At 29.8% G+C, this 26180-nt stretch overlaps 1 protein-coding gene across 1 annotated transcript in view; it reads left to right on the forward strand.

The window, feature by feature from the left end:
* The first annotated feature begins 2682 nt into the window (after positions 1-2682).
* The window catches only part of LOC139487787 (uncharacterized), a 36098-nt gene continuing 12600 nt past the window's right edge, over positions 2683-26180 (forward strand). The window contains exons 1-3 of the mRNA XM_071272879.1: positions 2683-2850; positions 21285-21545; positions 23237-23354. Of these exons, the coding sequence (XP_071128980.1) occupies positions 21337-21545; positions 23237-23354 (327 nt within the window). The 5' untranslated portion in view covers positions 2683-2850; positions 21285-21336. The remainder of the gene's footprint in view (positions 2851-21284; positions 21546-23236; positions 23355-26180) is intronic.

Here is a 26180-nt window from a genome sequence, read left to right on the forward strand (position 1 = left end):
ATCGATTTAGAAATTTCGAACAGAGGTATACTACTGTTGCCTTTATTTGAAAATAAAAAAGATTTTTTACATCATTAATAGATATCTTATCTTTTTTTAGAAAAACACTTAAGGAATTTTGGATCCTCAACTCTTCAGCTTCGAACTTTATTTGGATGTTTTTTCTTTTTACTTATTTCACTCGGGCGTCACCAATGAGTCTTTTGTAGACGAAGCTCGTGTCTGGCATTCAAATGTTTAATCTTTGTATCAATGATGAGTTTATTGTGACAATTAAGTATGGAACATTTACTGTCCTGATATATTGAATGTCTGCAATTAACCGAAATCCACAGATTAGAATCGTTGAAGATAGATTAATCAGTCAGAATTTTCATCAAAAGAAAACCGATTTTGCAAAGATGATTAGAAAAAGAACTGGAAATTAATGACAAGATTTGCATAAAAGGATTACTACAACTAATGTATAATCTACTCTAAGCATGATATAAACATGCCGTGATATGGTAGATAACAAATTTCCCTTTGTACTCGAAAATCACATTAGGATTTTATGGCTGTAAATGTTTTACGTAAGCGGAGATAGTACGTAGCTTTAGATGATACGTACATTGTTTTTTCTTCCACTGAGACAATCAATAAAAAGAAGTTTTTCCGTTGTAATAAAGATGTTATTACATTTAAGCCTTGTTGACTTATGTTATAAGGAAGTGGTAATCAATATCTGATTTAGCTCTGAAGAAAATTGTAAATAAATGGCCATTTTTTAATGGTACCATTACGAACTAGGTTTTCCAGTTCATCTTTAATTAAAATCTGATAAAATGCCCATTTAATGAACAACGGTGAATATTGTTCATTTATCTACAATGAATACTATAGTAAGAAACATTTAAGTAACACATTTAAGGCCTTAAACAATAAATCTTGTATTCTAATAATTCAAGAGATGTGGTATGCTCCCCAATGAGACAACTTTTATATATACAGACGCAAAAATTAACTGAATTACTGCTATGAATAGTATGCTTTACACTTACACGTATAATGAGGGAAGTAAAACCCAACATTATTTACGATAACATCATGTACTTCTTTGTTTAGGTTCTGATTTTTTTTTCTTTTTCGAAGTAAACATATTCAAGGTGAGGAAAAGGGTAAAAGAAAAATATTAAGACATGTCGAATCATATCTAAAAATCAATATATATATAGAATAGTTATCAAAGGTACCAGGATTATAATTTAGTACGCCAGACGCGTTTCGTCTACAAAAGACTCACCAGTGACGCTCATATCAAAATATTTACAAAGCTAAACAAGTACAAAGTTGAAGAGCATTGAGGATCCAAAATTCCATCTTATATAGTTTGTTTGTATGTTTACTGTTTGTCTTGGAGACGCATAATGGGAAGCTAGAAAACTAAGAGTTCAAAGGGATGAATTTGAAATCATTTCTTCGAAAATTCATGAACACCATCAGAACTAGTTTGATCATTATTCGATATCAATTAAAAAAAAACGACGTCTATGTTTCAACATTTCGGTGTTTACATGAAAATCAATAATGTGGTCATTTTTATAAATTTCCTGTTTACAAAAGTTTGAATTTTTCGAAAAACTAAAGATTTTCTTATCCCAGGCATAGATTACCTTAGCCGTATTTTGCACAACTTTTTGGAATTTTGGATCCTCAATGGTACCTTTGATAACTATTTCAATTGTCAAAACAAAAATTCCATCCTGTTTCCTCAAGAATCCATTATATCACTACTACAAAATTAAGTATGTACAGTAATTATTATGCCCGTTTGTCTGTTTGTTTGAGCGTTTATATTTCTATAATTTGTATTTATAGCTGCTCAAATAAAACAACGCAAAAATAAAGATAAGTTTTAAAACATTTGGTTTTGTGCATCTCCTTTTTTATTCGTTTATTTTTTTTATTTGAATGGTCTTAATCATATTATTTACCATGACAAATGGGGTCAAAATTACAAATATAATACGCATTGTGTTTTAGTAACTGCTCTATCAGTGAATGGAGTTTTCAGAAATTTAAAACGGGGAATATTTTATTTGATATCTGCCAACAATTTTGTTTTGCTAACGTTTTCAATGCTTTCCAAATTAAACTAAGAGTATATAATAGATATTAGCAAGAAAAGGTGCTTCAGATTGGAAATGTTCAGTTAAATAGGAAACATTTATATTTTTAATATTTCGTTCATAATACACTCATCATAGATACCAGGATTGAAATTTTTATATAAGATCTTACCGTCAGCATATTATACCAGGTTTACACACTTAACTTGGATGAAAATCTTCACAAATCATGAATCGAAAATAACAAAATAATAATTATCAGGAATTAAAATCTTCGAAATATCAAAATTGTGCTCAAATGCATTTCAAGTATTGCTGTATTTCAAAATTGGATTCCTCCTATTTATTAAACAATATAAATTTTGTTGCCCTAACCTAATAAAAATTTAATATATACTTTAATAGAAAAAAATCTCAGAGAGCTAAGAAAATGACTTTTATTGATAATCAAAAGCTGCAACGGATATTTAAATGTCTCCTAGAATGTTGTCACGTGTGATTTGTATTGTTTCCATGCCGATCGATTCCACCTTATTTACATGTTATAACATCCCTTGATCTAGTTCCCTGCTTCAGATAGTGGATACCAGCAATAAGGTTAATTTGTTATTATAACAGTCATATGAACAGCAGAGGAAGAAAAAAAAGTAACAAATTGACAATTTAATGAACACAGAGCGTTGACTATTTTTGGAGGAACTTATATATGTTGGCAAGATTCAGTTGGGACAATAGATGTAATGTAAGTAAACACATTTATATATTTTTGTAAATCTTTATTGTTTATTTTTTTTTATCATTTATTTGAATATTGTTTGTCGTGAACATTTCATTGTGTAAATGTCTAATTGGTCAATGATTTTTTGTAATGGTTATATATTATGTTGTTATCAACAGAAAAAGTAAGAACAGGAACATTTATTAAAAACAATGTTTGAAGAAAAATCAACTTGATTGTCTTTTTCTATCTCAATTACTTTGTTTTGAAACAAACAACTTCTTTGAAATTTTTTGTCACCGAAAGAGAGAATGAATATAAATAAATGACGTTTACTCATATCGTTAATCTTTTGAAGTAATAACTGACAACTCTCCAAGTCAATTCTAAAAAGTTGTTAAAACATAATTGAAAGTGAATATTTAACATAAAAACTTCCCCATCAACCTTTTTTTGTCAAAAGTATCAAAAACAAAACCGGCAAGTATATTTTTCAGAAAAAAAATCATTGAAATCGAATGAATTCGAATGTTTAACATATTTTTGCAGTGATAGAAACTGAAACCAAAGCGACTATTTAAAATATCCTTAGTATGAATAGTTTTGAAAGTATTTTGATTTTGGCATTGAAATATCTTACCATTGATTTTTGATAAGCGTCACAATCTGTCAAACGTTACAATGTTGTTGTATATTGAAACATAAACTGGTTCATCTTATTATCAGAAGTATGACATAATGCTGTAAGTTATTCTCTAATAACATAAAGAGTTATAATTCTGTGAATTTTAGTTAACATTAAAATCACTCTTTTCAAAAAACTTGAGTTGTAAATTAGAAATAACTGACCCAAATCAATCATGCGACGAAATAAATAATATGGAAAACTTTGTTCAAAAGATTTTTAATTGTCACTAAATCATAACTTTAAAGTCACAATTCATTCTAGAAACCATTCCATTAAAATTCTACTAATTATACTTGCATGAAGCGTTAGTTTAGTCTATTTGAGATCTCTTCAAAAAGTATGTATCTCATTTTATGTTTTGATAAATTTGCTTTATTTGCGTATTTTGCATTGAATATTTATCTATGTGGTAGATTTAATGCCAGACGAGCGTGTCGTATTCAAGAAACTCATCAGAGGCGCTGGAAGAAAAATCCCACCATAAATGGTCGAATAAATATCAAGTTTACTAGGTTTATATTTTTTTTCGTCAGATTTACATCTGTAAACAGCTGGAAAGTCATATCAAATACGAAAATGAAGAGCGCAAAAAATATTAAAAAAATCCAAAAACTTGAGGAAAATAAGGCTAATATATTTTTCATTTGGGGATAGAAAAACCTTAATGTTTAAAAAAAATCAACAATTTATGAACAGTTAATTTTCAGGAAAATAAACATCTCATTGATTTTTCATGTCAGCAAACATGTGCTGACTACTGAGGTAGTGATACCCTCGGGAACAAAACGTCTACTGCTATAGCAGAGGCATCAATGAAGTGGATGTAAAAACTAGCCTAAGATAACAGGTTTATAATTTTTGTAGCAAGGAGCGTTTTATCTACATAAGGCTTTTCAGTGACGAGCGATTAAGAACAGTTGGTAATAATGCTAATAAATAGTTAAAAGCATGTGCGTATTGTTGTGTGTTTGTTTTTTCTACATTGACTTGAGGTATAGGGCAAGGAATGAGATGTAAAAATACATGTGTAAGTCCGTCGCATTTTTGCGCCTGTCCCAAATCAGGAGCCTTTGTTAGTCTTGCATATTTTTGAATTTTAGTTTCTTTTATATATATTTTTAGAAGTTTAGTATGACGTCCATTGTCAATGAACTAGTATACATTTTTGTTTCGGGGCCAGCTGAAGCATTTCCATTTCCGTTCTCAATCTTATGCATTAGCTGTACCGCGACTGGTTGGGTGTTTAATGTAATACTTTAAACAATCTGATAACAATTTGAATCAAAAATCATCTTAGTCTATCATTATGTGCAACTTTTTTATTTGTTGATTAAAAATGCTCACACAAAATGTCTGTATTCGTATAACATTAACAAAAATATAGGTTATAATTCTAGCTAACACTAACTTTTTATTTTGAAGGTGTTTCTATTTCTTGAAGATTTTTTAGGACATTTAACTCCTAAAGTTTCTGCGAATTTATTTATCACTGCCTTTCAAATCTCTAGGTATAAGCGTTCCTGCTGAAGAATTTGGGAAAGCTTGTCGGATGCACAAAATTTGTAAAGTGTAATTTTCATTTTATGGAACTCAAACTGACTGTAATGAACGTAACTCGAGACACTTCAATAACTACGTGAACATGTCGACATATTACAAGTAATCAATTCTAATAAAGTGGTAACATGGTCAATATAAAACTAGTGCCATGATTTGAAACAAAGGTTTTGCCCTGACAAATGGAAACAAAACAGACTCCAATTATTTAAACTGATTACTCAGTTATATTTGCTTACAATTAGTGGAGACGGATTAAACGTCACAATAGCTTGTCACTTCAGTTCCATATTAATCTATAATGCAGTAATACTGGTTTTTCCAACAGAGTATTTCTTCACCTTCAATATTGATTTTCTATATTTATAATTAATAAGTGCTGCTACATTTCATAGGAACATATGATAGGTGAACTTATATACAGCAATATATGTATTACATATAAATATACAAACGGGTGTTTCCATTGACGTCTCAACCGGTCTCTACATATTGAATTTGATTCCCCGTATAACATAATAAATTAAAATTCAATTATTATCTTAAATAGTTTAATACATAACTAAACTATTCATTGATATCCAGGATATAACATTTTTTTTCCCATTACGGAACAGGAACATGTCTTATTTTTAGCGGATAGATCATTGCGTATTTACACCTAATCCGTTGGAGTTGTATGGTCTGATTTTTTTGTTCTCTGAGAATATGGTTGCCTTATAAGCTGAAATTTAAAATGAGGCGATGTCGTATGATAGCCAACCAGAAAACTGTCAATTAGAGTCCGAATTACGTAGATTTAAGCAACTATAGGTCGCTGTACGGGCTTCAGCAGTGATCATGATCAAAACCCATACCGCACAGTCAGTTATAAAAGGCCTCGAAATGTTTTTATCGATTTCTGAGATTTGAACAACGATTCTTCAATAATTTCAATACAGTACACAAATTCATTGTAAAGTCATCGATATGTTACTAGTCAAGTTTATTTGTTTTTAGCAATTAAGAGATATAATAAAAAAAGCAAAAAGAAAATAAGAAGTCAAACAATGTATTTATGTTCTTTACTTTTAATCAATAAAAGTTTTCTTACAATTATTTTTCACATTCTTTGAGTCTGCTCGATTATTTATTTAAATATATAATAAGTTTCGTGTTAATTTGCACCAGCAACTAAATTATAAAGGTGATAGTCTTTGTCACTTACTTATCAATGTTATTGCATATTAGTTCTGAATAACTCCTAGTTAGCTTCGTATTTTCGCCAGTAGTACACAATGCTATAATATATACAGTCAGTAGAGAAATAAATAAAGGTTACGTTAAATTCATCACGAATCTTTAAATCTGAAAATGGTAAGCTAATGATGTATACTTAAGTAATTGACAACGCGACAAGCTATTTGACAAAATGTTGCTATAAAACACAGCTTCATACTGCTTTCAGAAAAAGGTTCTTTCTGCATTGAAAAACGAAACTATCCTTTTCATATTTCTGTTCATCAGGTATGTAAGATTTACATTTACCATAAGATGATTAATAAAGTATTTTTCTGTAAAAGTTGCAATTCAATGATAATGTAATGCAAAAAGTTAATTTCAGGTTTTTAATTTATTAGTAGTGGTACTCCACTACAATCTTTAAACAAATGCGTTATGTAATGTCTTGTTGTTAACACGCCCTCCACCATTTTTTGTCTGATAGTCTACGATGAAAACGTCTTGTTCATCAATATAAGTCTAAATTTTCCAAGGAACGTTATTTTACATTATTGCTATGAAATCTTGTAATTTATTTATTTCTACATAAAGACATCCATTAGTCATTTTGTTATAAGAAAATATTTTAATAAAGGAACGCTAATAGAATATTACCCAAGGGAATTCTATTTCATATTTATTATAGAGTTTTTAAAATATATAGATCGTGACAAGAATGGGTTGATTAAAGATATTACAGAGAGTTTTCGCTTGAGATTTGACTAATATATCCCCAAATGTTCTTTTTAAGAACTACTCAAACAAGATAATAAAGTTGAATGATTTACTAATTAATGAATTAATAGTTAAAAAAAGGTAAATAACCGGCTTACTAAGGAATGTACTTTTACAGACATGACGAGTACATTTAAAAAAGAATTGAAAGATAGTCGTAACACGTGATCGATATGTGATATTCTTAAAATAAATATAAAATTGAGAATAGAAATTGGGAATGTGCCAAAGACCCGACCATAGAAAAAAACAAAACAAAAACAACAGCAGAAGGTCACCAACAGGTCTTCAATGTAGCAAGAAATTCCCGCACCCGGAGGCGTCCTTCAGCTGGCCCCTAAACAAATATATACTAGTTCAGTGATAATGAACGTATACTAATTTCAAAATTGAATTAAGAAACTAAAATTAAAATAATACAAGACTAACAAAGGCCAGAGGCTCCTGACTTGGAACAGGCACAAAAATGCGTCGGGGTTAAACATGTTTGTGAGATCTCAACCCTCCCCCTATACCTCTAGCCAATGTAGAAAAGTAATATCCGCTGATATTATTACTATCGGGTCATTAGTTTGTTCAAAATCACTTAAAAAGTCATAATATCATATAAACAGTACAATAATTTGTTGAAAAGAACTATTAAGATTATGAGTTACATTTCAACTGATATCTGCGTGGTCCGGTTGTTGTTTCTTTGACATTTTCCGCATTTCCATTCTCAGTTGTAAGAATTTATCAATTAAGATTTTCACAGTAAATCTGTGGCTTCTTATTTGTTTTAAATAAACCGGCAATTAACAAAAATTTGATTAAAAAAGGAAAAAAGAAAAACCCAACCCTCACCCAATCCGATATACCGCTTATTGACGACATACATCACTATTATCCAACCAAAATTTCGTAGAAAATTATCACACACACATTGATACTCTATATTTAGTGAAAGCCTAAAACTTGCTCTGAGTTCTCCAGTTGAAACCATCCGTTACAGCGAAACATGATGACAAAAAAGTGTAAAACAAAGGAAATGAATGGAAAACTTGGGTGAAGGTAATCTTTTAATATTGTAGGTCAAAATCAAGAAACAATATTTTTATTATCATACAAACATAAACAATTTTGACCATAACAAATACAAATATGATATATTTAAGAAATAACCGATCGCCGCGGAAAATTCAAAACGGAAAGTCAAACACATCAAACAAAACGAACAAAAAAAAAAGAGGTATGGTTCATAAGCAAAAAATGTGATAGTGGGGAAAAAATGAAAAGATGCAAGAACAAGCCAAAAGACAAATATTAATAACAGATAAAAAAAAAAGAAGGAAGTAACGATATAATTAATTTTAAAACACATTTCGTTCATTTAAATATAAGATATTTTTTGGTTACATGTTATTAAATTGAGACTGTAGTAAAGGGTTCATTTTACAGACTTCGAAGTCAGTTACATTATTATCTAAAAACTTGGGACTGTCACATAAGGAATGTGACTGGGTTTAACATGTTTGTCAGCACTAAGTCTTTTTCCATGCCTTTATTACAATTCTTCATTGACAATATTTGTATATTCCGAAGTCATACTTGTCATGACAGTTTTACGAAGGGAACAAACCTAGTGAGCGCTAAACCATCTCCCTCACCAAGGACATGGGCATTATTGCACAACATAAGAACAAACTATGAAAATCAGTTGAAAAGGGGTTATATCATCGGATCGATACAAAGCAGAAAAACTTCATACAAAAACACAGACCGGACGTTACTGGATATGTATCCATCCTTCATCCCTAACATCAAAACATACAGAAAGTACAGATCTGAGAGTACTTGCAGTTACTGATAGCTGTTTCAAAGCCAATTAAAACCAATAAATAAATCAGGTATATAAGATAAAACTATCATTTAGTACACATCAACCATCCAAAATATGGATTTAATTTAAAGACGCCATTAACAGTCAGAGAAAAAAAGGACTTTGTGTGATGCCAAAATATAGGTATTGAATAATTGTAGTACCGTAGTGAAAATGTGTATAACAATAATATTTAGTTTGGTTATAATTTACAAATACAAAAATCAATATTTATACCAATAAAAAAAATTAATCAATCCGATGATTTTTTTTAAATATTCATTTACTGTTTATGTTGTATGCAAAATCTAACAAAAGACACCCATTTAGAGTTTTTTCATCTTCAATTTTAATCAATATTATTAATAAAATAAATGAAAACTTAATGTTTTGGTTTGCAAACTATTTTAAAGACATATAGATACAGCAACCATAAACATAAAATACAAAAGCCCGATACACATACGAAAAACAAAGCATATCTAGGTATAAACTACACTAGACCACAAACACACATAATCAAAATAAAAAGTCAATTCAGATTCTGAAATCAGAATACATTTTTGGGTCTACTCAATCGAAATATGAAATATCAAAATGATTTTGGGCCACCTAAAGTAAATACTTAATCATCAGCCTGGTATTTTTTTTGAGTTTATTCTATATGACTTTATATAATTTTATCTTAAAGAGATCTATTATTCACAATTTATATTCTATAAATATATGTCTACATTGAAATTATTTATATACGTTTCCGAATAAGGAAAACCAACAAATAAAGACAAAGAATGATACAAGGGTATAGACCGATAATCGTGCAATTACTATGAAATATTGAGTCATTACAATAAAAGGCCACATCTTTCCCCATAGGATGATTCCAATTTATGAGCTAGTTTTAATGTGCCAAAAGTAGATTAGTAGATTTAATGACGTTGTAATGTAAGTTTCTTTTGTTTGAATCAATGTAAAACGATAAGAAGATATTGCCCTATAAAGCAGAATTAAATATAAAATCCGATGACAAGAACAATTTGTATACTTTATTTTATTTAGAAAGATATATGATTGTAAACAAGTATATTTCAAGATTAAACATTAATCAAAATAAAATCTTATAACGTTCATTAGACGATTTTTTTCAATTTTCATTTTCAATTTGCGACGTAGTTAAGCGCCGAAAAGAGGAAATGCGAACCCCACCATTTTAAAACTGTGTTTCTATTTCTAGCTGAAAATTATCACATGGACCCCAATTTCAATCTCTTAAAATCGACAATGTCATGCTGAAAAATTGTTATATCGAAATGCATTTTTACTTGTAAAATAAATGTCAATGACTTTTTATTCCATATATTTGTATAATTTCTCATAAATATCATCAAACTCCGCTTCTTTTTTTTTAGGACCAACTTAATAAAGGAACATATTGCAAACAACGAGAGAAAATATTTGTTACCGTTTGAAAGTTTGTATTTTTTTTTAACATACTGAAAAAATGAAATACTGTGTGTTACATTAAACATGCAAATTTCAAACTGGAACATTTTAGAAAAGTTATAAAATATATTTTTTCACAACAAGTCCATCAAATCAAACTGGACTTTTTGTCAAAATTGTAAGTAGAAATGAACGAAGTATTATTTTTTTTCTATGTCATATGGCAATAGTATCATAGTATCTGACCGTGGATCATATAGGTTCCTGCTGGGCAACCCTTCTGACCAATATGTATGTGTACTCATATGTAGCAAAATTCTTTCTAAATAAAGGCAACAGTAGTATACCGCTGTTCAAAACTCATAAATCCATGGACAAAAAAAAAATCTAAACCGTATAAAATATTAGATGAAGAAGTACCTTGTCAAGCTCTTTATTTCGCCCTCAGATATATTAACAATGGTCTGTTGTTAGATAAAACCCACATGTCTTTGAATTATATTCTAATATGGATTTATTAGATTTAAAAATCGGTAAACAACTGTTGCTTCCAATTAATTAATTTTAACAAGTTATTCTTTATTGAATTTCATGTGCTTGACAAATCCTTGGTAATATTTTGATAAAAAAAAAAGAAACAATCCTTTAGTATCCACTCGTTTGATGACGGTTATTGAATAGGTGAAGTATATCTTGATGATAATATGTCGACATGGATACAATTTAAAACTATTTCCAACCATATGAGGTACAGCAGAAATTTTGAGAATTGTGTTCTAGAAATGGAAGAAAATACACAAAAATCTGACTATTGTTACCGTCGTGTGTCAAAGAATTGAAATCTAAATAAACGTATGCAATCAAATGAACAAAACGTGAAACAGAACAGTTAAATAGGAGTACAGGATAGCATTATCAATAAGTTTTACCAGTGCAAATAAAAGACAGAATTAAAGCAATCCCAATCTGTTTTATCACAAGGCTACGAACAATGGAATTAATTCTTCTGTTTCTAATCTCTCATCAAGACTAAATTGGCAGTCTGTGTGATGATTCGGACCGTCTTTTTTTGTCTAAATGTGATTATGTCAAGAAAAAGTGGATTATTGTTTCGTTAATCTTAACATTCTTGTCAAAAAACACTTTACAAGTCAGACTACGTAGGTGTAATGATCTGCTGAACTGTATCAACTATACTTCATATGAATACTAAGGTTATATACAGGAATCATAGAAAAATTTGTTAAATTAAACTACCTCTACATTGATCAGGCTGTTACACATCGGTCGAAGTAAAACTGAACCAAGGGGAGATAAGATCATAAGGCAACAGTAGTTTATTAATGTTCAATAGTTGTAAATCTGTTTAGAAAAGACCAATCAAGGTTTAAAAAAAATCAACCAAAGGAATACGGAATAACAAGATACAGTGGTACGAATATAGAATAATGTGTAAAAGATTGATTATATAGAAGAAAAGAACAAATAATAGGATTTTATGTACATACAAGACATGTATCTTAACATAGAATATCAGGGTTAGGTAAACAAAAGGTAAAATAACCAATTTTACCGAACTCTCAGGAAAATATAAAACGGAAAGTCCTTCATAAGATCTTTTAAGATATCAAAATCAAAAGCTCAAATACGATCTAACGAATGGAAAACAACTGTTATATTCCTGATTTGGTACATAAGTTTTCTAATGTAAAAATGGTGGATTAAACCTGGTTTTATAGCTAGCTTAACTTCTCACTTTTATGACAGTCGCATACAATATCATTATATTGACAACAATGTGAGAGCAAGACAAACAGACAAAAGAGTGGAAAATCGACAATATAAAACAATGCAGAGGATGTAAATAACATAATCTAGTACGACAGACGCGCATTTGGTCTGAATAATACTCATCAGGGACGCTCAGATAAAAAAAAATTATGAAGCCAAACAAAAACTTTAGAAAAAAAATCAATCATGACGAGTAAAGCATGTGCATACTTGTAAGGTTATGTGCAAGTGCTATAATGGATATACACAATATGCTGAGATTGAATTGCATTTATCATTCTTCAATATTAGCAAACGAAGCAAAAAAATGTACAACAGCAATTGCACTTAACAAAAACCGATCGCTTAATGGCGTTGACACTTATATTTACTTTCTACTGGGTCATTCAAAACAAATAGTAAATTGAAAAGGTAACCATTGTAAAGTTCTTTTTATACCCACTGATTGTAATTATTATTATCTTTTTTAAAATTCATTATTGCTAAAATGAAACTTCACACATATGCAGATTTAAGATACAGTCGGTTGCTGTAGCTCACTTTTGAGTTATTGTTTACAAATGGAATATTGACGAACCTGAAAAAAATATTCATCCCTTAGAGAAATGATTTTTATTCATTAGCAGTGTCGGTCACATAGAAATAATTTGATTGCAAACTGATATTTATGTAAATTATTATGACAATACATTCTTGTATTTCTAAAATGTGCTGTAATCAATGCTTTCTAAACAGTATTTGTCGTGTTGACACGGATGTAATTCATTTATGGACTATATGTAAAGATGTGAAAGATTTTATAATGAGACAGGAACCAATTATGTATAAAATGGCAAACGTCGCACAGATTTACGTAGCTGTGCAATATCCATCATAACATATAAAAAAGAAAATAAAAGCATGGTCAGGGATACTTGTAGAATACAATTTTGATATAACACGTAACGAGTAGTTTCTGAGACAGCAATTTCCACTCAGAAAAAAATATTGACATACTTGAATACCTATCAATCGGAATGTAACCACCATTAAGAATACTGGAATATTGATTATAAAGTCCAGTTCATTTTTATGCTATTAGAATATTACATTTTTTGTTCATTCGTTCATTCTTGGCAATTAAAAGGAATAATTGAGAGGCGAAATTGTTTTATCTATGGTATTGTTCGGGTTCGGTTGATGACACGACCAATTAGGGAACCTAGCTAAATTTATTAAATCCATCTTTGTCATTACAATTCTTAATTTATTATAAAGAATGGAATTCGTTATTACGTGGTTCTTAATCTCCCACTAGAAATTTAATTGTGTATTAAACAAATTGTTCCGAGGTGCTTTCAAATTTGCGAACATGCAATCTGACATAACCATGGGCAGCAAATGTTGCAATTATTTTTCCACAGACTTTTTTATTTCTTTTAAAATATTATATTTCCCTTTCTTGTTACAAAAACCCATTGATTCAAAATGTCAATTTGATATTACACTGCAATAAAAAAATCTATAGCTTATCATTTAGTAAAGATAAATTTCTTTTATCTCATAACCGATATGTTTTTGCAAAGACAACTTTCAATATATCATTTACTTTACGTGACTTAATGGAACATTTTTGTATTCGCAGAATACTGATATATATTCAAGAATACTGCATGTATATTCAGCAGCGATTACAGTGAAATCATATTGCTCTATCTTAAGCGTTGTACTTTTTCAATCGCCTCTTGCACTTTTTCCACAAAGATGAAATTGAATTTCATTTTTATAAATAAAGATAAGTGACTTCTCGTTGAGAATGAGACGTGTCTACAAAACATTTTCGTTAAATTTGGCTGAATTTCCCTAGAAAGGTCTGATTCAGAAAACACAAAAAAGATCGATCATAAACAGCTTAAAAAAAACACAATTATCGTAAAATGACAACTAACATCAGCTTTTACTGATAGAATAAAGAAAGTTACATGATTAGATGAATTAGGAAAACAAAAGGTTTAATCCATCAGGTTATAACTGTGAAAAAAGAAATCAATGTTACTATTGTTATTGTTGACATTGTATAATAAATAGGCATCAATAAAAGCATGATATAGCCTGAACAGTTGGCCTTTCCAAGATCGATATCAACATGTTCTCATGGGTCATACTGGGGACATTTATAAATAAAAAATACAGACTATAGGATCAGTTAATTATAGAAGGTAAGAACTCATTTGAATTTATTTGTTTTGAACAAACAAACTTAGAGAAATATATATTAGTAATTATCTTAATATATTTAAGATTTGTGCTGTTTAAAATATCTTAGCCTACTTCTGCAATCCCTTTTAACAAAAGCCAAGGTTGAAAAACGTTTCTTATACATTTGACAATATAGATATATACCTGAAGAACACCAAATAAGTATAAAAGATTTTATTAAATGGTTGAATTTTTGGTTACTTTTTTTTTTTTTATTGAACACAAAGTTTGATAGGTAACATGATGTTTTTAAGAGGACAATCATTTGATGTTCTGCAGTAGGAGGAGGAAAGAGGGGTGAGGTGTCTTGAAAGAATATTCAAAACTGTTGCTTGTAGGGCTTACACAGTTAAATATTTCATATTGCTGGGCACATGTTCTTGTAAATAACCGATTAAATACTTATTGCATGCTACACTAATAGGTTATCTCATGCTACACTAATGGATTATCTCTAGTTTATCTTTTGTGTTATCAATTTTGAAATACTGAATAAAATAAAATCCTATTTTCAACGAATATTGAATTGTCTTATACATGTTATATACATTTGAGGATAAGATTGGTAATTGATTTGTTTACAATAATCGTTAAATATTTTAATTAACTGTTGAATATTTCAACTTCTTACACATAAGAACTATTGTCGTTGTTTCTAAAATTCAATACATAATTAACTAAAAACAGTCGTACAAATGGATTCCTGTAAGATTGTTAAGTCTAATAAAGCAATTCCATATACAATAAACTAGTGTAATCTGATTCAAATAGGTCCGTCAAACACAACGTAGTAGAAGGTCTAAAGGTTGATTCAGCCGTCAGAATGACAATAGACAGACTGGGAAAGGCGCACTTGTACAACAAACTTAGATATAAAATTGTAGTCATTAAGGTCTTTCTCCTACGTTAGGAGCGGCCTTATTGTTTATTGTGCTTTTTTTTAAACCTTGAAATGATTGTTCACTGAACATATATATTACTTTCAAATGCATAGATGCTAAACTATAGTTTTTCCAGTTGTAAAGATATAGATTTTTTTTCTTCTTGGCATGAAATATTAGTTGTAATACAATCATAACAGTATAGCAGATACCTGTATTATACTTTATTCAAAACAAGATGATTCGAGACGACTACATCTGATTTACAAAGAAGTGATTAATAATTATTTTATCATTTCATTTCTTCTTATAATAGTTATCAAAGGTACCAGGATTATAATTTGATACGCCAGACGGGCGTTTCGTCTACATAAGACTCATCAGTGACGCTCAGATCAAAATAGTTATATAAAGCGAAACAAGTACAATGTTGAAGAGCATTGAGGACCCAAAATTCCAAAAAGGTGTAGCAAATACGGCTAAGGTTATCTATTCCTGCAAGAGCATTTATGTTTTTGATTAAACAGGAAAAATTGTCATTATTTTCCAGATACAGTAACACTTTCAGAAGATGTTTTATTGTTATGGATTTAAAATTAAATCTTTATTGGGTTTATATATCGGTGTTGACATGAATATTAATAATGTGGTCATTTTATTAAATTTCCTGTTTACAAAACTGAAATTTTCGAAAAACTAAGGATTTTCTTATCCCAGGTATGATTACCTTAGCCGTATTTGGCACCACTTTTTGGAATTCTGGATACTCAATGTTCTTCAACTTTGTACTTGTTTGGCTTTATAAATATTATGATATGAGCGTCACTGATGAGTCTTATGTAGACGAAACGCGCGTCTGTCGTACTAAATTATAATCCTGGTACCTTTGATAACTATTATATACAAATCATAGATACCAGGAATGCAGGATTGAAAAACATATATATTTGCACCAGACGCACGTTTGTTGTTCATAACACTCACCAGTGACTCTCGAATCAAAAAGTGCTAATAAGACAAATAAAGTACGAAGTTAAAGAGCATTGAAAACCCAAAACTCCTTACAGTTTTGCTAAATACAGCTTATCTTATGTTTTCAAATTGATACTTTATCACTTTTAAATGGCAATATAAATCCCTATAATATCTCTCTTTTTCTGGTTTTTCTTACCACAAACTAAACTGTTTGCTGATAAATGATAACACGTCTATGGAAAGTCATTTAGATTTTCCATTGATATAATTGGTATATCAAAAAGATCTGTCAAACACAACAGGATGATGTTTTGGTATACATTGTATCGTCAGAATGACAGAGGGCTTACTGGTATTGTTATTGTAGATATGAAATTGATAAAGCTATAGGGTTGTTTCCATTGACATGAATGTTTTTATTGAATACATATACTTTATTGGAATCAATAAGTCATCAACTACAAATTGTGATTTTACTACTACAAATTGTGATTTTACTAATAAGGTATGGTGTTTGTTTTTCTTTTTCTTAGAATCATGTTAATGTATATTTCCGAAACATGATATGAAACAAGAAATCTTTTCAAGGTTGTATTAATGTCAACCTTAATCCTCTTTTTTTAATCAGTCATAAATAGAAATATTGAAAAGGACAAATACAAATAAATCAGAGATAAGGGGTTGTTGAAATATCAGCGTTTGAAAAACTCAATGCTATTTATGAATAACTACTCTGAGTTTATAAAGATGTATCTGATTTGCAGATCAGATATCCTTGCATTCTTCTAATATATACTTTAAAAGCTGCCTGTTGACAAGTATACAAGTATTTAGGTAAATGTTTGGAGTATTTTGCTCTTTTGCCATATATCTAATATTTAACATTAAATAACAAAAATTGTAAAAAAAAAATCAAACCTCACGGTATCAACATCTTTAATACCTGACAACTGACACTTCCTGTAATTCCCTTAATATAAACGCAAATGTCAAGTGTCTCTCAACAAAATTTGTGGTTGTTTTTTTTTTTTTTTAATGAAATTGGAAATAGGAAAAGAATATTTATTTGGTATCTAATCCAAAATCAAAAGATTGCTACATTATGTTTTACAATAGACATTAGAAAAATAAAAACACACACGTACATATCTATTAACCATAACTTATGTATATCTATAGGAAAGCTGTGCTGTCCATCGAATAAATCTATACCATTTCATCTCAAGGATACATATTTAGCCCGGTCAATAACATTGTTGAGAGTGGCTGAGTACATATGGAACTTTTGATCCAATTTATTTTTCTATTTAAGTAGAAATGTCTTCTAGTTACAAATGGAGATAAACTACACTTCTAAATCGCAAAAAGAAGTATTCACTGTAATGTCAAAAGCTTCTACAATAACAATTGTATTTACTTGCGCTGTTTGATTTTTTTTATCTTTCTAATTAGACTCCATTGATAAATATACAAATTCACATATAAGATAATATTGAATTCATTTCATAATATTTTTAAAGGTTGTCACTGAGGCCGTTTGTAGTTGGCCTGTTTATTAACGTCAGTTTTCAATGAAACCACACATTTACCTCATTTAAAGAATGTCACTGTTTAAACCTCTTCAATATTTATTTGTTTTCGTTTGTTTATAAATAGGATAAAAATTGAAAGCAACACGTTTAATAATTTCATGCGTCCGAAGTGCTGATATACGACCATCAGGAACGTTAAATGTTAAACATAATAAATATAATTGCACTTAAGATGATGTTCTGTTGAGATCATTGTTGATTTTGATGAATCTTCATGACTAAGATTAATAGATTTGGCTTCCAAACGATTGTTTTCAAAATTCAAAATTGTTATATATGGATAACGATACAAATACTTTAAAAATGCTTGAATTCGAACCGCTTTTGTGCATTTATGTTCTTATTAGGAACACACCTTTGTAATGTTTTTGAAGCCAGGATGGAATATGCCACGTTAGGAGCTTTGTGACTAAAAATGACATAAATGAAATACTAGTAGCCAATTTCATCTTGTTATTATAGTTTGATTAAAATTTTTGTAGTGGTCAATTAATTCCTACAATTTTTGTTCAAATATTGATGGGGTTGTTATCATTTATAACCTTATGGTATCACATGTAGAGAGATACTGCTTATCCTATGCAGGCAATATCATATCTATATTTCTAAAGACATATATAGTATAAAACATATTGAATTTTATTGTATGTCATCGTTAATGACAGAAATTGTGCCATGCAATAGTATACAGTTATTTAATATGTAGCTATGTAATAGATCAAATTCTATGTCCCGAGGTATGAAGATCAGCTCACTGTTCTATTACCCGAAGCCAACGGCTGAGGGCAATAGAACAATGAGCTGATTTTCATACCGAGGGAAATACATTTTGATCTATTGCACTGTTACACATTCAATAACTGTTCATTACTTAATACATACTGAGTCAGTTCTAAGAAATTCTTAGAAATAAAACACATGAAAGTAACAACTGTATTAATTTTAATGTTTTTTTTTTTTTTTTTTTTATCTAAAATCTGATTTATTGCACTATTGCTGTTATAATTAATACCATGTCTACAGCATTTGACAGGGCATCCCTGAAGCGTTAGTTTTACTGAACAAACAGGGAGATTGTTCAGTAAATTATTAATAATAATAATAAATGGTTAGATTTACATGTTACAATATTGTGTATACAGATTATACAGATTACTACAGAAATTATTTTCCGGAAAAAAAATACATTCGTGAACCGCTTTGACTCTGTATATATGCTAGTTGACCTGGTCATGACCTATTGATCAAGGATTACACGATGGAGGCAAATTAACAGTCGAAGCAGTTTGTTGTATATTAATTATGTAGGTGAACATACTTGGTTACGAATTGAAGTACATTATATAAGTATATTTATTTATGAGTATGTGATATATTAAATGAAGGATGCGTCAGAATAGTAGGGGTTTAATCTTTATCACTGATCATGATCATGACGAAGTCTACAACACGTGGTTTTAAGATTAACTAATATAGAGACACATGTATTGCTGAATAAATTTTAATGTTTAAGGAGCATACATGTACAACCAATACTTTAGAAGTTCAATAAAACGAACAAGAAATCAGAGTCTTTCAACGTCGAACACTTTCTTTCTTGGAGACCCTTTCGAAGTCATTGAATAATATGCATTTTTTTTTATTTCTAGCGTCCCTATTCTCAAGTAAATAATTTAAGTCTCCATCATCAACATTTGCAAACCGCTCGATCGTGGAAGTTATTTGCAGACGATTAAAACAACAAACCCAAGAACGTTTAAAAAACCCAATTTGATTGGACAACATGAATACCTTTCAACTAATAAGATTTCAGAATAAGAGATCTTAACAGGTCAGTGCAATAGACTGCACACAGGTGCAATAAAACGATAATTTTCAGTGCAATAGACCTTGGAACTAAAAATGACAGAAAAATCGCAAATAATATAGAAATATTAATAAAACAGTAAAATACTCCTTATTAGGTAATAAAATAAAATGTGGTATTGTAGTAAATACCAAGACTGGTAACACGACAAAAAAAGTAATCATTCCAGAAGACGCATAGGATCATTGACGGTAAAAGATCAGTGACAGACTAAATATCAAAAGATTGCACTCGTAAATCCCAGTTTTTCTTACTCGTAACTCTGCATGGTTTAGTTTTTGTTTTAAAAATATATCTCTATTTAAAAAAATCACTATAATGAGAATATAAAAGTGACAATATTTCTTTAGTACAATATCAATTATTCTTCTTATTGAACATTGCATGGTAACTATGATTTTCTAAACCCGTTTTATAATTGTTTCTAATTTTATTGTCGTCAACGCTCCATACCTCGTTAGGTACATTCTAATTGTGTACTAAGTAACAAAGTTGTCGCTATGTATGCTTTCCTATAATACCTATTTACACTTCCAACATGGTGAGATCCTCACCACATCATCAATTTAAAATAAGTGATTGTTCTTCGGGCCTAAGTGCCATGATTCCATTATCTCGTGCTACATAATTAACCGTAATTACATCAATAAATGTCAATTACGTTATACAATTGCTTTTCGATTTTTTCGCTTTATATAAGTACAATAAATCGTGCTAAGATTTTCCATGGGCAAATAGTATTCTATAAACCGGTGCACCATAGAGATTAAGTTCACTGCAATGGAAATATTTCTCTTTTAGTGATTTCTAATAACTTTATCACATATATTTTGTTTGTCAATGGATGGTCCAGTTTGAATGTAAGACGAATTAGTATTTAATATGAAACGCATTGATATTATATGAATTGCAACAAAAGGCTCCTTTCTTTCACTAGACCATTCATTGACAAGCAAAATATCGGAGGCATTGTTAAAAAATTCCTATGAGATTATTGTCAACTTAATCTCTATGGTGCTATATAATAATAATGATACCTGTACAGAATATATAAGGATAGTTAAAAAAAAAGAGGGGAGAAGATTTCAAGGTGCAAATCATTAACTTCTGCTTTTCCAACTACCTTTTGCTGCAATTCATATAATATCAATGCTGACTTTTTTCATATTAATACGGATTTGTTTTAACCAAAAAATGACCAAACCAATTTATGTACACTCCGCGATGTAGTTTTAAAAATATAATTTCAAAACAAAGAAGTCGTAAATTTATTTATACAGTTTCCTTTGTGAGCACAAATTAACAGACATTGTTTCAAATTTAGATACCTTGATCTGGTTTTACGCAAAAATTTTGCTCCTAATTAATGAGTGCAGTTCTGAATATAAGTTTTGAAAACTTTATTTCAACCTTATATCCAATAACCCAAAAATACTAGGACATCTTAACTTAAGAGAATACAGTACTTTTTTGTGGTTTAAAATGTATGATTATTCATAAAATATTTTGCTTTGTTCTTTAAATATTTTTCTTAGTCCTTGTTCTAATGAATCTTTGTATTTATATTTTTCAGAATGGATCATTCTTTAAAGGATCTGAATACATGATACCGCTATAGCCTGAAAATGAGACCGGCAGTTATTGCCAGCGTTGCCCGGAACCGGAAAGGGCAAGGAGCAAAACGTATCCGGTTGATGTCTCCGCAGTTTTCAGGAAGGAGATTTATTGTGATGATATTTGTTGGAACATTAATTTTTGCCCCCGGTGTTGCAATGACAATATTAGGCATAAATAATGATGAGGATATTGATAATTTGTCTCCAGCACATGGCGTGTAAGTATGAATTGAAAAAAAAACATTCCCTCAACCTGAAATATAAATTATATTTATCATTTATTTATTCATCCCCACTGGTGTATAACTGTGCATTAAATTGAAAAGAAAAACGTTATGTATTTCACTGTACTTTTGTTCATGAACTTATAAAATAAATAATAAGCAGCAATGGCAAAAAAAAATCAAGGAAAAATTAAAAGATAAAAAATTAGAATACAATTACGAAAGATTTTCGTTACATTATTCAGTAAATAGTTATCAAATGACCAGGCTTATAATTTAATACACCAGACGCCCGTTTTGTCTTCATCAGACTCATCAGTTACGCTCAGATCAAAATATCAAGAAAGCCAAACAAGTACAATGTTGAAGTGCATTGATGACCCAAAATTCCAAAAAGTTGTGCCAAATACGGCTAATGTTAATTAATTCTTAGTTTTTTAGTAAACTATTACTTGATTTGAGATATAGTTGCCTCATTGTCAATCATTATCTCCTTATTTTTACAACATTTTACATTTTGATTCTCCCATATTAATCTTAGAAACGTTTAACTATTTTCAAACCGATGATTTACAAGACAGTTAAGACGATGTTACATTAGCCGTTGTACTTTCCGCCTCTGTGACGTCAAATATCATGTTTTTGTCTGGTTTGGTTAGTGTTCTGGGAATATTTATCATTGATCCTTTAACAATCCTTTAACAGTGAATTGATAGTTAAAAAAATGAACCAGGTCATAATCAGAGTAGTATGCAATGAGATTCATTTTAAACAATAATCCTTGTTAAGATTAATGTGTTTAAGCTTTTGATTTTGCCATTTGATTAGGAACTTTCCGTTTCGAATTATCCTAAGGGTTCAGTATTTTTTGTGATTTCACCTTTTATTCAATTTTTGGATTAAAAAAATGTAGTCAAATGGAAAATATTCTTAAATCAAATAAGAAAGTCCCTAATCAAATGGAAAAATCAAATGATAAAACATATCAAACGAATGGACAACAACTGTCATATTCCTGACTTGGTACAGGCATTTTCAAATGTAAATAATGGTTGGTTGAACCTGTTTTTATAGCGCTAAACCTCTCACTTGTTTGACAGTCGCATCAAATTCAGTTATATATTTAAAACGATGCTTGAACATAATAGGTAAAATAGTCAAAATATGGGTACAGCAGTCATCTCTGTGTCACAATCTCAAAACAAACAAATATTTAACAAAAAGCACAAAAAGCATCTATCAAATTTTAAAAACAACATTCACTGCTTCGCGTGTATGACGTCAGAAAATGTAAACGTCACTTAGGAAGAAATATAGAATAATTTTGTCTTTCAAACTATTTTCAAAAAGTTATAATTTCACTTGGGGAATGTTTCTATATACAGGGTTGAAAAAAAATATGTTAGAACTCATTTCAGAAACAAAAACTGGTGCCAAACATTTCTACCTGTCGACAATTATATAGATATAGTTCTTGATGTTCCAGGCGTGTTTGTTTACGACCATGTCCATTTTTTTTTTTTTTGGATTTTAAATTTTATTTCCTAATGCTATTGAACACCTAGTTTGTCTTTTTAATGATTGTGGTTTTGTTAAAGCACAAACTTTTATTATACATGTATCATTACATTTCTAGATAACAGCACCGTAATATGTTTTTACATATGACAACTTAATAATTTCAGGCTATATAAAGTAATAGGTCCTGCAGCTTGTGGTATAGGAATATGTGTCTTAATTGCAGCTGTTATGTATTATTTTTGTTATGGTTTGGCAAATACTACAAGGCCTCGTCATCAATCGGTAAGTTATGGTCTAGTTTGTTATAACTTTAACCCGGAATAGGAATACAGTCTGACACCTTGAGTTTTGTAAACAGGAAATTTATAAAAATGACCACATGATTGATATTGATGTCAACACCGAAGTGCTGACTACTGGGCAGTGGCATCGACCCAGTGGTGTAAATAGTTATCAAAAGTACCAGGATTATAATTTAGTACGCGCGTTTTGTCTTCATAAGACTCATCAGTGTCGCTCATATCAAAATAGTTTTAAAGCCAAACAAGTACATAGTTGAAGAGCATTGAGGATCCAAAATTCCAAAAAGTTGTGCCAAAAAATACTATTAAAAAGTAGATTAACAAAAATACCGAACTCCAAGAAAATTCAAAACAGAAAGTCACTTACTAAATGGAAAAATCAAAATCAAACACATAAAACGAATGGAAAACAACTGTCATATTCCTTACTTAAACTTGTAGAAAATAGTTGATCAAACTTCCTTTAAAGCTAGCCAATACTCTCACTTGTATAACAGTCTCATATAATTTCATTATATAATATTGACAACAATGTGTGAACAAAACAAACAGACATAATAGTTTAAACTTAAGTGTACATTAGTCAACATTGTGTAATAATTCAAATCACTATAAAAACAAACAAATATGTTAACAAAGAAACACGAAATGCCATGGCATATAGGAAAAAACACATGAGTCGAAATAAAAGACAAGAAAACAAAAATTGACCATAGACATGGCATAATAACACAATGATGGAATGTATACCGAGTCATGCCAAAGGGATAGTACCTAAAATAAATTATACAGTAATGGTAGTAATTAACAAAGACAATAAAAAGAACACTACAACACGTAATATAGATGACAACCAACGTCAGTATCTTTTATCTATACTTTAAGACCTTCATGTATTATTTGTGAAGCTGTTATATTTATCAAAATGGTCTTGATATCTTTCGATAAACTTTTAGAGAAAGGACGAGCTTTTAACAAAACCAAATACGCATTAGTCTAAAACTGCAGAAGAAATATTATAAATTGAGATTTAAGGGGGAGGGATTTCTGAGTAGTACATATATTGTATAGATATATTTTTTTAATTACACAAATATGATATGTTTATTCAAAAAGTTCAGTGTCCATTACAAGTGATTCATATATAGCCTTTATCAAGTACACTCCAGAAAAATTGAAAAGACAAATAAATGTTAGGAGAACATCAAAACTATAAAGACATAAACATTATACCCAAAATAATTATAGAGGTTAACTTTGCCTCTCGAAGTTTCCATTTTAGTTCAAATTCATAAAGCTGATAATTTGTATTCATTAGTATTTCAAAAATAAGATGTGGTACGTATGATTGCCAAATGAGACAACTTTCCACCAGAGACCAAATGACATGCAAGACACTTTTTTAAATGACAGTTTATAAGAAGTGTTTTTCTTGTTTTCCCTTCATCAGGAATGCTCAAACCTTAACTATTGAAAGTCAAGAAAGAAGTGTTAAGAATTGTATGATCAAAAGGGACACTAAAAGAGTAGTTCATCTTAGGTAAACTTTTTGTTAGTAAAATGGAACTCACTACTGAGCTAATGACTGGCTCGGGGACTGGCTGAAATTAATGAATGAAATTATAAATGTCGAAGCGCTAGAGATAATATAAATCCATGAAATATCATATTAGTACCACAACTCACAGTGATTTGTAATCGTGCAATCTTTATCGGATCTATCCCACTTACAAGGTGGGGTCTTAAGGGCATACGATACAGTTTTGAACCTGTATTTACAAGTTGATGAAAATTTGCATATAGGCTATTTTTTACCTTATAAATGAAATATGTAATAAAAACTATACCTTCATGTGCTACTTTTTGAGTAAAATGAGGTCGAAATTTTGTATATTTGCTCAAAATTCAGATTTGTGTCCGTATTTTCTTTTTCGAAAGAAAGACATAACTTTTTTGTTTTAAAAGATAAACACAAATGGTTTTTTGTTCAATAATCGGTAATTTCTGTATTTTATAAGTATCATTAAAAATTATGCAATTTTTATTCAGAAATAACTCGTATTTATCAAATGTTCATGATAAGAGGAACAAACGTCATTTTTTGCTGCATGTTTATCAAAATTAAAAAAAATCCTCTATTTACAGTTTTATAAAATTTGGGTCACATAATCTCATTGCAAAATGAAACAAATTGCCGTTTTAATAAATAGGGGTCCATGCACTCGTTTTCAAATTAAATCAGTTTGAATGATAAAAATCAGTCGAAAAATGCATCTTTTCCCGATATGTCATAGTTTGACGTCGCGAAAATAACATTTTACGTTAGCAACGTCATTACCTCCCCTGTAACTGTATCATATGCCCTTAATATATTCTACAATTACATAATCGGTTTGTCTGGAGATTTATATTTTAAATCATGTCTGAAATTCTTTAGGGAAAATAAAGCATGACAGACATTGATATATGGTAAATAATGTTTAACTCTACGATCAGATAAAATAGGATTTTCAGATTATATTTGTGCTATCAAATTGACGGGATCACCATATGTTTACGTATAACCTGGCAAAAGGTTGTGCATTGTGTTAGAAATTTAAACTCACAGCTTTCACGGAGTCTTTGGGTGTTAACGTGGTAAATTTAAAGTACAATTGATTTTATATTTTACAGCTGTTTTATAAAAGCATGCAAAGCAAACCTTTGATCAACTTGATTGCTATGTTTGCTTGGATGTTTGCAAACAATAGGTAGGCGGAGATTCAGTCTACTTATATACTGGGATTTGATTGGACAATAAAAATTG

The sequence above is a fragment of the Mytilus edulis genome, chromosome 9 (assembly GCF_963676685.1).
Source record: "Mytilus edulis chromosome 9, xbMytEdul2.2, whole genome shotgun sequence".
Taxonomy (NCBI): domain Eukaryota; kingdom Metazoa; phylum Mollusca; class Bivalvia; order Mytilida; family Mytilidae; genus Mytilus; species Mytilus edulis.